A 12,030-nucleotide genomic window follows, 5' to 3' on the forward strand; every position below is an offset into this window, starting at 1 on the left:
GAGCAAGGCCCTGTCTCAAAACAATAATAATAATAATAAATCATATAGCTGTTCAAGTATCACAAATGGCTTTTAAAAAATTAATTGTAGGCCAGGCGTGGTGGCTCACACCTATAATCCCAGCACTTTGGGAGGCCGAGGCAGGCGGATCACAAGGTCGGGAGATTGAGACCATCCTGGCTGACATGGTGAAACCCCGTCTCTACTAAAAATACAAAAAATTAGCTGGGCGAGGTGGCGGGCGCCTGTAGTCCCAGCTACTCAGGAGGCTGAGGCAGGAGAATGGCGTGAACCTGGGAGGCAGAGCTTGCAGTGAGCCGAATTCGTGCCACTGCTCTCCAGCCTGGGCGACAGAGCAAGACTTCGTCTCAAAAACAAACCAACAAAAAAATTAATTGTATAGCATAGCTATTTTTTCATGTTATTATCCTACAGCATTGTTTTAATGGCTGTTTCTGTTCCATCACATAAATATGTTTTAATCTCCTATCGTTGAATATTTCGGTGGTTTCTAATTTTTACTCAAAACATAATGTGTAGATAATTTTTTCCATATTTTCTAGACAAATTCTTAGAAGTTTTCTGTTTGATGAAGGCTGAAATAACCTGTCCATAAGTGTAAGCACAACATCCCAGTTTCAGTTTTCCTCATGGAACGCTTCAGTTGTGGCACAGCAGAAATGCCAAAATACGCACAATCAGATCACTTGTCTGGCTGGCAGAACGCTTAGTGATTATCTGACAGGCTGATCCCTTCATTTTAAGGACAAGAAATCTGAGAGCCAGAGAAGATGATTTGCCAAGGACATAGCCAAGCAATAACCAGTGTGATACCAAGTGGCCATGTGGCAGGACAACAGAGAAGAATATTTGGATAAAATTAAATACATGAGATAACAAAGAAAACTAGTTAGAATGAAATACGGTTATCAAAATATTCTGAGTTATGGTCTGGGAATACATGTACCACTTTTAAAATGCATTAATTAATAAGATCTAGGTGTGGGCCCAATATTTATCATAACTTCAAAGTAATGATGAAATGACACAATATTTCAAGATCTCTGAACCAACCGTCAGGTGATATGAAAATATGCTTGATTTCTGTGGGTGACAAAGTCACAGCTATTGCTAATACTTCTGTGGTTTGTTGTCTACACTTATCACTGAAAGAAATAATTTCAGGTAGCAGCTAGGGAAAATACTGATGTGATTGGTTCCCATCCACGTTGGCAGAGCCCCTGGATTCTGTCTGTGGACCCCAGGTTAAGAGCCCTTCCTAGCAAGTTCATCAGTGAATGGGCCTTCCCCAGCTGGCGCCCGAGGGAGTCCACCACTGACCGGTCGACAAGGGTCATCCAGTGAAACTCGGAAGTGTCCAGGCAAAGCTGACACATTCAGACAGTGTATGACTTACAGAGACAGCAAAAGCCCGAGTAGGCAAGGGTATCAGCTTCATGTGTCCTCTGCACCACAGGATGTCACTGAAACAAAAGGGACCAGATGACAGCAAGGGGGATGGTGGGATACACCGGTACAGAGGGGCCAATTCCATGCTGCCTCTGAGCAGTTCTATAGTCTGCAGCTGTACCCTGAGTGGGCAGAGGCAGAAAGCTCCAAACCTTATCGGAACAAGGGAGGTGACAAGAAACTTCTAGGATAACCTTCTGGGAAGATAGGGAAGCAAGTGGGAAATAACCTAGTAGCAACCACTCGCAAGCTTCCTGTATGGCTCACGTTCCAGGAGGGTTACAGGGCATTCTGCCAAGACTTAGACCAGCTGTGATGTATGCCTTGCTCTTGAGGCCTATGTGGGGTCGTGCAACTTGCAGAGCACCATGGCAGAGCTGTTCCCCTACACAAAGTGCTCGGTGGATGTCTCCTGACTTTAGTAGGGGGTTTTTGGGACAAGGAGAAGCAAAACCAGAAAGTATTTTTGAAGAATGAAGATAACATTTTAAACATTTCTTTTCTATCTTTAAAAAGGAATACCTGTTCAACTTGGAAAACTTGGAAAGTACAGGAAAGCATAAAGCATAAATTAAATATTACCCATAATTCTACCGTCCCTAGACAATATGTTGACGCCCATCATTATGGTCATTACCATGTCTAGATTTGTTTTTGGCCATACACGTTGTGTACACTAACTTTTATAGCTGGCTTGCTCCCCTTAAGAATTACATCAAGGCCAGGCACTGTGGCTCGTGCCTGTAATCCTAGCACTTTGGGAGGCCAAAGTGGGCACATCACCTTAGGTCAGGAATTCGAGGCCAGCCTGGCCATGCCTGGCAAAACCCCGTCTCTACTATAAATACAAAAATTAGCTGGGTGTGGTGGCGGGCGCCTGTAATCCCAGCTACTCGGGAGGCTGAGGCAGGAGAATTGCTTGAACTCGGGAGGCGGAGGTTGCAGTGAGCCGAGATCACGCCACTGCACTCCAGCGTGGGCGACATAGCGAGACTCCATTTCAAAAAAAAAAAAAAGAATTACATCAAGAACATCTTCCTATGGCATTAGATTCAAGCTAACACTGTGAAACTCCCTCTGGGGCCAACAGGTAAACTCTCCAGCAGTGAACTCACTCGATCACACGAAGCCGTTTCTCCAGACATCTGACTCCCAGCATGAACAGTCCCAACTCTTCTCTAACAAAAGGTAAGGTGAGAACTCACCAGAGGTGTTAGAGTTCCCAGAAAAGGCTCCCTACCTTTCTCTTTAACCTATTCCTGTGGCTCTCATGTCTCCTGAGAAGCTGTATGATCCAGAAGGATGAATTCCTTTTACCCTTTAATTAGTCGTAGATACTCAGGACAGTGACTTTCAAGCTGGTTGGAGTGCACACCCCTTCAGTCCCTAGTTCTGATAACCAGTAGACCTACTGCCATGGTAACAAGAGACAAGAAGTTTCACAATCAAGCCCTGGTCCTGTCTCCTGAGTGGGAAGAAGAGGTTGGCAGGAATGGAACAGGGTCATAGCATGGGAGAAGAGGGGATTCGGGGACAGTGGTGGTGGAACAGTGGGTAGCCAGCCTACTGAGACACAGGAGAGCTCTTCATCCTAGCCAGGATTCAGGCAGCCTCCAATAACACATGAAGATGGCCCAGAGCCAGTCTCCCTAAATGATGGGATGACCAGCAGGGACTCTACTTCCCCACAACCATGTTATTGTCTGTTTCCAACCACACAACCCAGGGGGTATTACCAATGATGCATGCCTCTTGCCATTGTCCATCCGATGCCAGAGACCAGGACAGTATGTGTGGGGCCTCTATCTCTGCCACCAAGGAGCAATCCTTTGGGTTTGAAGGGGTCCTGAGCCCTCACATTGGAAATATAAAATAGGGCTTTAAAAAAGGTGTCAGAGGGCCAGGCACAGTGGCTCATACCTGTAATCCCAGCACTTTGGGAGGCCAAGGTGGGTGGATCACCTGAGGTCAGGAGGTCGAGACTAGCCTGGCCAACATGGGGAAACCCTGTCTCTACTAAAAATACAAAAATTAGCCAGGTGTGGTGGCACACGCCTGTAATCCCAGCTACTTGGGGGGCTGAGGCAGGAGAATCGCTTGAAACCAGGAGGCAGAGGTTGCAGTGAGCCGAGATCGCACCACTGCACTCCAACCTGGGTGACAGAGAGAGACTCCGTCTCAAAAAAAAAAAAAAAAAAAAGGTGTCAGACAGTCCCCATGATATGATGTGATAAGAGTGGCACTCAACCTCTGTGGCCTTCGTCTCAGAAACCCATAAAACCAGTCAAAGAATGAGGAAAACATCAGACACTTCCCAATGGAAGGACACTCTACAAAACACCCAACTAGCATACCTCAAATTGTCAAGGTCCCCAGAAAACCAAATGTGAGACTCGGTCACAGCTAAGAGGAGCCTCGGGAGACACACAACCTAGATGTAAAGTGGTGTCCTGGGTGGGAGCCTGGAACAGAAAAAGGCTTTAGAGAAAAACTAAGAAAAGTCCAATAAAGTATGGCCTTTAGTTAATAACAATGTATCAACATCGGTTCAGTGATGGTGGCAAATGCACCACACTAAGGTAAAACTGCCCAATAGGGGAAGCTGTATACAGGCTACATGGGATCTCTGTGCACTATCTTTCCAACTTTTCTGTACATTTAAAACTATTCTTTAAAAAAAAAAAAAGTATTCTTTTTTTCGAGACAGAGTCTCGCTCTGTCGCCCAGGCTAGAGTGCAGTGGCCGGATCTCAGCTCACTGCAAGCTCCGCCTCCTGGGTTTATGCCATTCTCCTGCCTCAGCCTCCCGAGTAGCTGGGACTACAGGTGCCCACCACCTCACCCGGCTAGTTTTTTGTATTTTTTTTAGTAGAGACAGGGTTTCACCGTGTTAGCTAGGATGGTCTCGATCTCCTGACCTCGTGATCCGCCCATCTCGGCCTCCCAAAGTGCTGGGATTACAGGCTTGAGCCACCGCGCCCGGCCAAAAAAAGTATTCTTAAAAAACAACTATTGGCCGGGCGCAGTGGCTCACGCCTGTAATCCCAGCACTTTGGGAGGCTGAGACGGGCGGATCACCTGAGGTCAGAAGTTCAAGACCAGCTTGGCTATCATGGTGAAACCCCATCTCTACTAAAAATACAAAAATACCAGATGTGATGGTGCGTGCCTGTAATCTCAGCCACTCGGGAGGCTGAGGCAGGAGAATCGCTTGAACCCAGTAGGTAGAGGTTGCAGTGAGCCGAGATCACACCACTGCACTCCAGCCTGGGCTACAGAGCAAGACTCTATCTCAAAAAAGAAAAAAAAAAAAAAAAAAACTCTTCTTAAAATTAAAAGGCCAGCAAGTGAGCCCTCAACACCAGGTTGAGATTTTCCTTGGACTTTCCCAGACCCTCCAATCTGGCTGTTGGTGCCAGCACTTCAGCCTGTATTCTAATTTTTTGGAGTGCCTTTGTTTTTGTACTTAAAGAAAAAAATGTTTAATGTATATAGATACATATATATGTGTGTATATATATAACAAAAGATCAATATGCAGAATATAAACAACTCCTATGGATCAATGAAATGAAAAACACTTTTTTTTCTTTGAGACAGGGTTTGACTCTCACTCATGCTAGAGTACAGCAGTGTGATCAGGGCTCCCTGCAACCTCGACCTCCTGGGCTCAGGCAATCCTCCTGCCTCAGCCTCCTGAGTAGCTGGAATCACAGGCATGTGCCACCATACCTGGCTAATTTTAAAAAAAAAAATTGTTTGTAGAGGAAGAGTCTCACCTTGTTGCCCAGGCTGGTCTTGAATTTCTGGGCTTAAGTGATCCTCCCACCTCAGCCTCTCAAAGTGCTGGGATTACAGGTGTGAGGCACCACACCTGGCCAACATTTTTTAAATGGGCATGGGCAGGCAGTTCATGGAAGACAGGTGCTCATTAGCAATGCAAAAGAAAACACTTTTATAGGTAGCACTTTTCTACCTATAGACTGTTAAAAGTAATGAAATCATGGTATAGCAGCAAGTGTTGATTGCATGGTGGGGCAGCAGGTCCTGTCCTAGGCTGCTTGCTGTGTGCCACTCTCTCAAGGGCTTTCCCAATGTTTACCCAATTAGTGACCACCATGACTTTGAGGCAGGCCCTATTATAATCATTGTCAGCTTCCAGATTAGGAAACTGAGAAATAGACAGGTCAAATGACTTGTACCAAGGTCATGCAGCTAGAAAGCAGCTTTTGTCACCTATTCCATATTTTTTTCTAGTTCCTACATCATTTTTGTTTTTATATTTAGATCTTTAATCTTACAATGTATCTTTGCATATGGGATGAGGTAAGAATATAACTTCTTTTTTCCAAATGGATAGATGTCTCACATGAGCCAATCTGGGATATGATCATCTGTCCAAGCCTAAACACTTTCAGCCCCACCAAACCTGCTTCCACAGTCGCCAGACTGGGGGTCTCCCTGGGTCTTCAACCCTCAGTTTCCTGCCCCACAACATGGATGCTGAACAAGGTGGGGGCTTAAAAACTTGGTCTGTGTACCCTTCAAGGGCAGCCTGAGACAGGAGGGTGGCAACTCAGCTAGCCAGCAGGTCACTGTTGCAGGGCAGCAGGTCACATGCTAGCCATGCCTTCCATCCCAGATGGCCTTCAGGGCTAAGCTATGTTGCAACAGGAGGGAGCAAATGTCCACATGACCCTTCTCGGGGGCCTTATGTAGACTGGTCATGCCATCATCCTCTCTCAATCTGGGCTTGGACCCATGTGAAAGCAGAAGCCATGCAATTTCAGTGTGCCCTCAGTAGCAGTCCTGCTGCAGAGCAGTGGCACCCCCATGGGTCTGGGCATCACACTTAGCTCCACTTAGCAGTAGGAACTGGCACACAGCATAGTGCCCATTGTGGCTGGCATAGTGCCATCTTGAAGTCCATCTCTCCAGCATCTGCTGCATGCTGGACACCGCACTGGGGAAGGAGCCGCTGGGCCCATCTGCCCGGGGCTATAGCGCTGCCATCCCAGACCCAGTGCCCTCTCACTGCCTCATATTCTGGATTTAGGACACAGCTCCTATGTGAGCCCCTGAGCCCAGGATCAATAACTGACTTGATGTGTTTTGTTTGGCTAGCCTGGTGTTTGTTTGGCTAGCTTGGTGTTTTGGAAGACAATCTAGATTCATGAAAGAAAAAATTGATGTTGGACTTTATTTAAAATTAAAACACCACTCTGCAAAAGATATTTTTAAAAGAATTGAAAGAGAAGCTACAGACTGGGAGAAAATATTTGCAAAACACATATCTGATAAAGGACTTGTATCTAAAGTATACAAGAACTCTAAAAATTCAACAATAAGAAAATAAACAACCCAATATAAAAGTGGCCAAAAGATCTGAATAGCCACTTCACCAAAGAAGAGATACAGATGGCATATAAGTACATGACAAGGTACACAACGTCCTGTGTCACACAGGGAAATACAAATTAAAACAACGACGAGATACCACTACATACATATTAGAATGGCTAAAATCCAAAATAAACTGACAATTCCAAATGCCGGTGAGGATGTGGAGCAATAGGAACTCTCATTCATTGCTGGTGGGAATGCAAAATGGTGCAGCCACTTTGGAAGACAGTTTGATGGATTCTTGCAAAGCTCAATATGATCTTACCATAAAATCCAGCAATTGCATTTTAGTTATTTACCTAACTGAGGTGAAAACTTATGTCCACAAAAAAAAAAAAAAAACAGAATACGATTGCTCATAGCAACTTTATTTATAAATTATTTATAATTGCCCAAAACTGAAAGCCACCAAGATGTCCTCCAAAAGGTGAATGAATAAACAAACCATGGAATATTATTCAGCAATAGAAAGAGCTATCAAGGCCGGACACAGTGGCTCAGGTCTGTAATCCCAGCACTTTGGGAGGCCAAGGTGGGTGGATCACTTGGGGTCAGGAGTTCAAGAGCATCCTGGCCAACATGGTGAAACGCAACATCTACTAAAAATACAAAAATTAGCCAAGGGTATTGGCATGCACCTGTACTCCCAGCTACTTGGGAGGCTGAGGCAGGAGAATTGCTTGAACCCAGGAGGCAGAGGTTGCAGTGAGCCGAGATCAAGCCACTGCACTCCAGCCTACGTGACAGAGCAAGACTCCATCTCAAAAAAAAAGAGCTATCAGGCCATGAAAAGTTATGAACCTGCAATGCATATTGCTTAGTGAAAGATGCTAATATGAAAAGACTACGTATTATGTAATTCCAACTATATAACATTCTGGAAAAGGCAAAATTATGGACACAGTGAAATAGTCAGTGATCGTCATGGACTTGTAGGGAGGGAAGGATGACTAGATGGAGCACAGGGAATTTTTAGGGCAGTGAAACTATTCTGTATGATATCGTAATGTTGCATAGATGATGTCATGCATTTGTCAAAATCCACAGAGCTGTACAGCACAAAGAGTGAAGCCCTGCATAAGCCATGGACTTCAGTGCATGATAATGTATCAATATTCATTCATCGGTTATAACCAATTTATCACACTAATACAAAATGTTAGTGATAAGGAAAACTGTTAGGCAGGGAAGAGGAGTATAAGGGAATTCTCTGTACTATCTGCTCAATTGTCTGTAAACTTAAAACTTCTCTAAATAACAGTCTATGGATTTTTAAAAATGCAGAAGCAGAATAACTAGGCAGCCGCACTATGCCATGGCAATGCAGGCAGCTTAGCATTTGTGCCCTGCACCTGGCCCACTCCATGCATTCACTTGGGCACCTGCCAACCTCTAGAGGCTGGTAAATTTGAATTGCAACCCCTGTATACCTGCCTCCTTCCACACACGGAGCCCTCTCGCTAAAACTCCAGGACTCCACACAGCACATCTGAAAAACACAACCAAGAGGACTCAGCTTCCTCAGCCACTGCTCTGGCTCTGTGCTGAGCCCCTCATGTATCTGCCCCATGAGAATAAGCTCTCCTCTTGGTTGTGAGGCTCGGCACCCCTGGCTATTTCTCCATCCTCTTTTCTCATCTCTTGGGTAGCTTCTACTAGTAGCAGTATCCTGCTCAGGGAATAGAAAGCCCTGTCTCTCATTTTTCCTTTGACTTCAAAGACATTGGAGTGTGTACATGTGCGCACGCGTGTGTGTGTGTGTGTGTGAGAGAGAGAGAGAAAGAGAAAGAGAGAGCGCCAGGAGTGTCAGCAAGGGGTCTGATAGATGCAAGATAGAAATATACTATGCTTGGCCAGGGACAGTGGTTCATGCCTGTAATCCCAGCACTTTGGGAGGCTAAGGCAGGTGGATCACTTGAGCCAGGAGTTCAAGACCAGCCTGGGCAACAAGGTGAAACCCCATCTCTATAAAAAACATGAAAAGCATCCTTCCCTCCCCACAGATCCATAGCCAGGCATGGTGGCACATGCTTGTAGTCCCAGCTACTCAGGAGGCTGAGATGGGAGGATCTTTTGAACCCAGAAGGTCAAGGCTGTAGTGAGCCAAGATCTGCACCACTGCACTCTGTCTGAGTGACGCAGTGAGACCCTGTCTCAAAAAGAAAAAAAAAAAAGGAAAAGAAATATATTATGTTTGCAAAAAAAATGCTTAATCCTAGTGTTCAGAACCTTGAATTTGAAAGGTGTGCATCAGATCACCCACAGGAGCTTTTCCCAAAATCCTGCTCCCAGAGTCCCCACCCCCACCCCAAGCCCCTTCGGTGACTGCCGGCAGGAGGGTCTTGGGGAAGATGGCTTTCAGGCAGCCCTAGAGGGCTGTTCAGCCCCATCCCCTGTGGTGGCTGCTGGCGTGCTGGTTGGATGCTCTAATTCCTGGGAAGAGATCACTGAGTGTCCTGAACGGTGTTTGTTAAAACATCTCAACTCCGGTGGCTGGCTGCCCCATATTTCCTCCTCTAACAGTTGTTGGAGTGCCAGGATTCGTGGATGGGATGGTCACACTAGGCAGGTGAGAGGAAAAGTAACCCCGCCAGAGATTGGAAAGGAAGAGCTCTAGGGGCTCCACCTCTGACAAAGAAATCCTTGTCACGTGCTTTAGATGCCGGTAGTAAAGGGCTCACAGAACTCTGCCAGGGTGAGGCGGGTAGGGAACCCTGTCTCAGGCTCTCAGGGCATCTCAGACATTCCCTGTGCACATCCCACTCGGAGGATTCGCTGTTGGTGCTCCTACGTTCCCAAGGGAGACAGCCTTGGCCTGATGGTGGTAATATCCCCTAGCCTTCGTAGAGGGTCCTCATGGGCCAGGTGCAAATCACACGAGCAACGTCATGGTCCCTCACTTGACATGTGAAAAAACGCAGGCTCAGAGAGATGAAGTAGCTTGCCCAGGGTCACCAGCTAATCCGTGGTGGACTCAAACCCAGGCCTGTCTGAGTCGTGCACTCCCCGCACTCCTCACAGCAATTTTGTTTAGGATCAATGACTGCCTTTTAGGGACACATGTCCACTATGTTATCTACTAGGTGTTGGCACTTACCAGCCCACATTTTGTAATATTTTGTACAAGGTGCTTTCTTTATGTGCTTCCCACCACCAGATCCTCCTGCCTGGGGTATCCGCTCTCCAATGTGTCCACAGCGTCTGATTTTCGCAAGAGGCCATGATTTTTAAGGGGCAAAACTGTGTTGCCTTAAAAGGCCAACCTTCTAAGGTCTGGAAACCCAGAATTCCCTGTGACTGGCCCTCACCATTTCAGCTGAGAAATCCTGAGTTCAGCCTCCCCATTCTGCAAATGAGGACACTGAGGCCCTAAAAGGGAATGAGATGCTTTGACTCTGTAGTTAATAACGTAAAGAGCCACAGATTAGGCCAGGCACGGTGGCTTATGCCTGTAATCCCAGCACTTTGGGAGGCCAAGGCGGGTGGATCACGAGGTCAGGAGTTCGAGACTAGCCTTGGCCAATATGGTGAAATCTCATCCCTACTAAAAATACAAAAATTAGCCAGCCATGGTGGTGCACACCTGTCATCCCAGCTACTCAGGAGGCTGAGGCAAGAGAATCGCTTGAACCCGGGAGGTGGAGGTTGTAGTGAGCTGAGATGGCACCACTGCACTCCAGCCTGGAGACAGAGCGAGACTCCGTCTCAAAAAAAAAAGAGCCACAGATTAAACCTAGACCTTCACACTCCATGGCGAGTGCCTTTTCTTCCTTCTGCCCACTGCTCCCCCTGCCCTCTCCCTGCCTCCTTCCCTCCTCCACTCCCCTCTTCTCCCATCTCTCCCTCCATTGTCGGCTCTGCCTGTCCCTATTCCTATCTTACATCCCCCTTCTCCTTTTCTTCATCCTCTCTGCTTCATTCCCTTTGTCATGCTCCCTTGCAGCCAGGGCTGCCTCTTTACTGCTTATTTGTTGATCCATCCCACTGCCAGCCTTTATCCACTGGCATCTCTGAGAGAGTCCACAGTGGAATAGGTCTAAGGAATAGCCCCTGGACAAGGCCTCCAGGGACCGTCTGCTGTGCCACCCATCAGAATAGTGCTCCTTCCACCTTGTCTTGGCCTTGGGCATTCCTGGACATTCCTTAGATATTCCAACTTAAGATGCTCCCTGGATGTGCTTGCCTAGAGACCCTTAACCCTGCAGTCAAGAACCTTGGACTTCAAAGGCATGTGTCACGTCATTATTGACCTCCTCCAACGAGTTCCCTTTATTGAGATTTGAATAGCATGAATCCCAGTCATGGCCCCTTCGAGCAGCACACCCTTGGACAAGCCAGCTCCCCACTTTGGGATTCCCTTGCCCCATCTGTAAGATGTGCAAAGGTCCCTCCGACACGGTCACTCTGGGAGCAGATAAACGTTCCAGTGCCCGGTCAGAGCCGCGAGGTGAGACAGCGAGGGCCCAGCGGCAGTTGCTGCCTGAGCTCCAGAACGGCTGTTCCTGTGGAACTGCCGCAGGCGGGGAACTGGGCGGTGGGACGCTGGTCCTCTGCTCATCGGGTTCTGAAAGAAACCTGATTCATCACTTCCCCAGGGATGCTCAGGCCCTGGAAGCTGATCCCACTAAACACTCTGATTGGCAACCCAGGAGGCCTAATTATTATTAATATGGCTTATTAATCCTTTTTAAGAAAGATAATTCATTCTGATGGCTGGTATGTTCTCTCTCCAGAGGGATGTCAACATGAGAAATTAAATCAGTGTCAAAGGCTGGTTGGGCAAAGGGCGAGGGCAGAGGTCATTTATGGCACCATCCCCAGAATTACAGAAACCAAGCTGTGGCATCCAAGAACAGGACGCTTGAGCAGCTTACGGGTTTGAAGAGTCATTTCCCTCGGGAGCCCCCAGCCTTCCATTCCACTGCCCTCCTGCATGAGCTGTTGAGGCAACAGGCAGGGCAGCTGGGCCTCCTCAAAGGGTACCGGATGGCCCCACTGGCCACGGTGTGATCGTGCCCTCTACCCTGCCCCATCCATCTCTCCATCCTCTTCCACCCCCTCCCAGCTTTCAATAGTTTGGCACCTGTGAACTCTCCCTGGAACCTGAGCCATGGCTCCACTGGGAAGCCATTGAGTGAATGAGCCATTTTTGTGCCAG

At 47.2% G+C, this 12,030-nt stretch overlaps 1 protein-coding gene across 6 annotated transcripts in view; it reads left to right on the plus strand.

The window, feature by feature from the left end:
• KIF6 (kinesin family member 6) overlaps positions 1-12,030 on the plus strand; it is a 388,695-nt gene that overhangs the window by 365,109 nt on the left and 11,556 nt on the right. For all 6 annotated transcript variants that reach the window (XM_015449450.4, XM_005553101.5, XM_005553102.5 and 3 more), the window contains one exon: positions 2,561-2,658. In XM_015449450.4, coding sequence (XP_015304936.2) covers positions 2,561-2,658 — 98 coding nt within the window. The remainder of the gene's footprint in view (positions 1-2,560; positions 2,659-12,030) is intronic.

Source organism: Macaca fascicularis, chromosome 4, assembly GCF_037993035.2.
Source record: "Macaca fascicularis isolate 582-1 chromosome 4, T2T-MFA8v1.1".
In the NCBI taxonomy this organism is placed as follows: domain Eukaryota; kingdom Metazoa; phylum Chordata; class Mammalia; order Primates; family Cercopithecidae; genus Macaca; species Macaca fascicularis.